Raw genomic sequence first — 2,104 nt, 5'->3', positions numbered from 1 at the left:
TCTTTATAACTCGTTTTCTTTATCACAAGCCATGTGGTTTCAATGCACTTTAATTTTTATTTAATCAAAAAGAATTTTAACAACTCAACTTTTCCTAAACAGAACTTTATATGAGTTTCAACCATTTTCTTTAGGAGCTCAGCAAATATAAACATTAAATCTCAATATAAAATCTTTAGAAACACCTCAAAAATGTTTAAACAGTTGTAGTTTGCATCTCTTTGTTTGCAATCACTGAGCCCATGGAATTCACAGCATACAAATCCTTGCACTATTAACAGTCATAATAAGCTTGAATCTCTTAGAAAAATATCCTTGGTCAAAGCTTTGGAATCCGATTAAAATTAGGAAACGAGTGGGATTCAGAATACCCTGAGCACAAAAGGGTGCAACAGCACGAAACAGGTTCGATCTTTCGTCCAGAAAGAGGGGTGGCAGTCGAAAAGAAAAACGGGGGTAGGGGTAGAGGAGCGGGGTGAAAAGCAAGTAGATTCTGGCGTTATTACACAAGCACGAAACCAAATTCCTTTGGAAAAAACGACTTCTTCGGAGGACTTCCAGACCAGTGAGGTAGAGTCCAAAGGGAGAAAACGGATCTGCCCCTCCAGTCCTGGAGACGTCTCAGTCCGGGGTACGGAAGCAAAGGGCCCTCCCCCACGGGTCCGGCGGTCTCCTCCTCCGCAGCCCCGAGCCGGGAAGGGGCGGAGGGCGCACCTGCCCCGGAGTCCCAGACGGCGGCGCCGCCGCGAGCCCGGGGCGCGGGGCCGGGAACGCCAGCCGGTGACTTCTTCGCCCGTAAAGTGCACGAGGGGACAGGGTCCAGGCCGGATCTGTAAACACTCGACTGACACTTGTCCATCCCTCCGGGCGGAAGCTCCGTCGCCGGCTGGGAGGGCGACGCGGGCCGCGTCTCACGCCCGGGGCACCGGGAAGCGGCGGAGCCTCACCACGGGTTCCAGGTTCACTCGCAGGATTCGATGCGCCGTACGCCGCGCCGCCGCCAGGCTGCGCTCGCCCCACACGTCGCCGCCGACGCGGATGGTGGGGAAGGTGGTCAGCGTCGGGGTGGCCGCCCTCCAGATCTCCTCCAGGGTGCGGCCCCCGAAGCAGGGCCCGGGCGCCGCGGGCTTGGCGGGGCGGCTCTCCCCGGGGGCCGGCGGCAACGGCGGCGGCGGCGGCGGGGGCTTCCTCCGGCGGGCGGCGGGCGCCCGGGCTCCGCGGCGCCTCCTCCTGGCCGCCGCGCTCAAGGTCGGCCTGCGCGTCGGACCGCGGGCGGCAGGGGGTCCCGGAAGGTCGGGGACCAGGGCCCGGCAGGAAGAGTAGCCGTAGACGTCCTTGCTGCGCAGGATATGCGGGGAGAACTGGTGCTTGAGGCTGCAGAGGAAGCTCCAGAGCTCCGCATCCGAGCTCATGAACTCCGTGCTGCGGGGCATGAACAGCTTGAAGGCGTCGCCCAGCGCCTTGGTGCTGTCGGCCAGCGAGAGTTGCGACCGCGAGTACACCACCTTCTCCTCCCGCGCCTCCAGCGCGGCCCCTCCTCCCTCCCTAAAGCCGACGCCCCGGGCGGCCGGGGGCCGGCACCGCCGCCTCTTCACGCTGCGCCGCATCGGAGGCCGCTCGGGGCCGCCCGCGCTCGCCGGGTCCCGCCGCCGCCGTCCCCGCCCGCCTTCGGCTCCGCGGCAGCCGCAGCTGCTGGCGCCTCCCGCCCGGCGCGTCTCTAGCTACTTTTCTCGCCTCCGCCGCCGCCGCCGCCGCCCCTCCCCCTCCGAGGGCGGAGGACGCGGGTGAAGATCCTGCCGACCGGTACAAAATGGCGGCCGGCGCCCACCCCTGGGCTTTGTCATTGGACGGCGCCTCGCCCCCTGGTTTCTCTTTCTTCTCCTCTCTTGCCTCCTTTCGCCCTCTGCCTTTCTTTAAATGTGCCCGCCTCAGGCCCCTCCCACCGCAGCCCCGACTCCACCCATTGGGTGCTCTCAGAAGAGGGGCGGGGACTACTGGGGGAGAGGCCAGTTCCTGGTAGATGGTGCTGGGGTGGGTGATGGTGGTGGCCCTTGAACGCGAGTCAACAGTTGGGTGGGTATATGGGGAGGGTGCCTTGTCTAGA

At 62.8% G+C, this 2,104-nt stretch overlaps 1 protein-coding gene across 1 annotated transcript; it reads right to left on the bottom strand.

Moving 5' to 3' along the window:
* Window positions 1-784: 784 nt before the first annotated feature.
* CCDC71L (coiled-coil domain containing 71 like) lies at window positions 785-1,898 on the bottom strand. Its single transcript, XM_068550390.1, has one exon. The coding sequence runs from the start codon at window positions 1,605-1,607 to the stop codon at window positions 912-914; it is 696 nt and encodes a 231-aa protein (XP_068406491.1). The 5' UTR covers window positions 1,608-1,898; the 3' UTR covers window positions 785-911.
* Window positions 1,899-2,104: the final 206 nt, after the last annotated feature.

This window comes from Eschrichtius robustus, chromosome 8 (genome assembly GCF_028021215.1).
Source record: "Eschrichtius robustus isolate mEscRob2 chromosome 8, mEscRob2.pri, whole genome shotgun sequence".
NCBI lineage: Eukaryota > Metazoa > Chordata > Mammalia > Artiodactyla > Eschrichtiidae > Eschrichtius > Eschrichtius robustus.
This window is presented reverse-complemented; position numbering and strand designations above follow the sequence as displayed.

Bases quoted from the DNA above. Each gene is read 5' to 3' on its own strand.
- CCDC71L (XM_068550390.1), bottom strand. From the start codon at position 1,607: ATGCGGCGCAGCGTGAAGAGGCGGCGGTGCCGGCCCCCGGCCGCCCGG.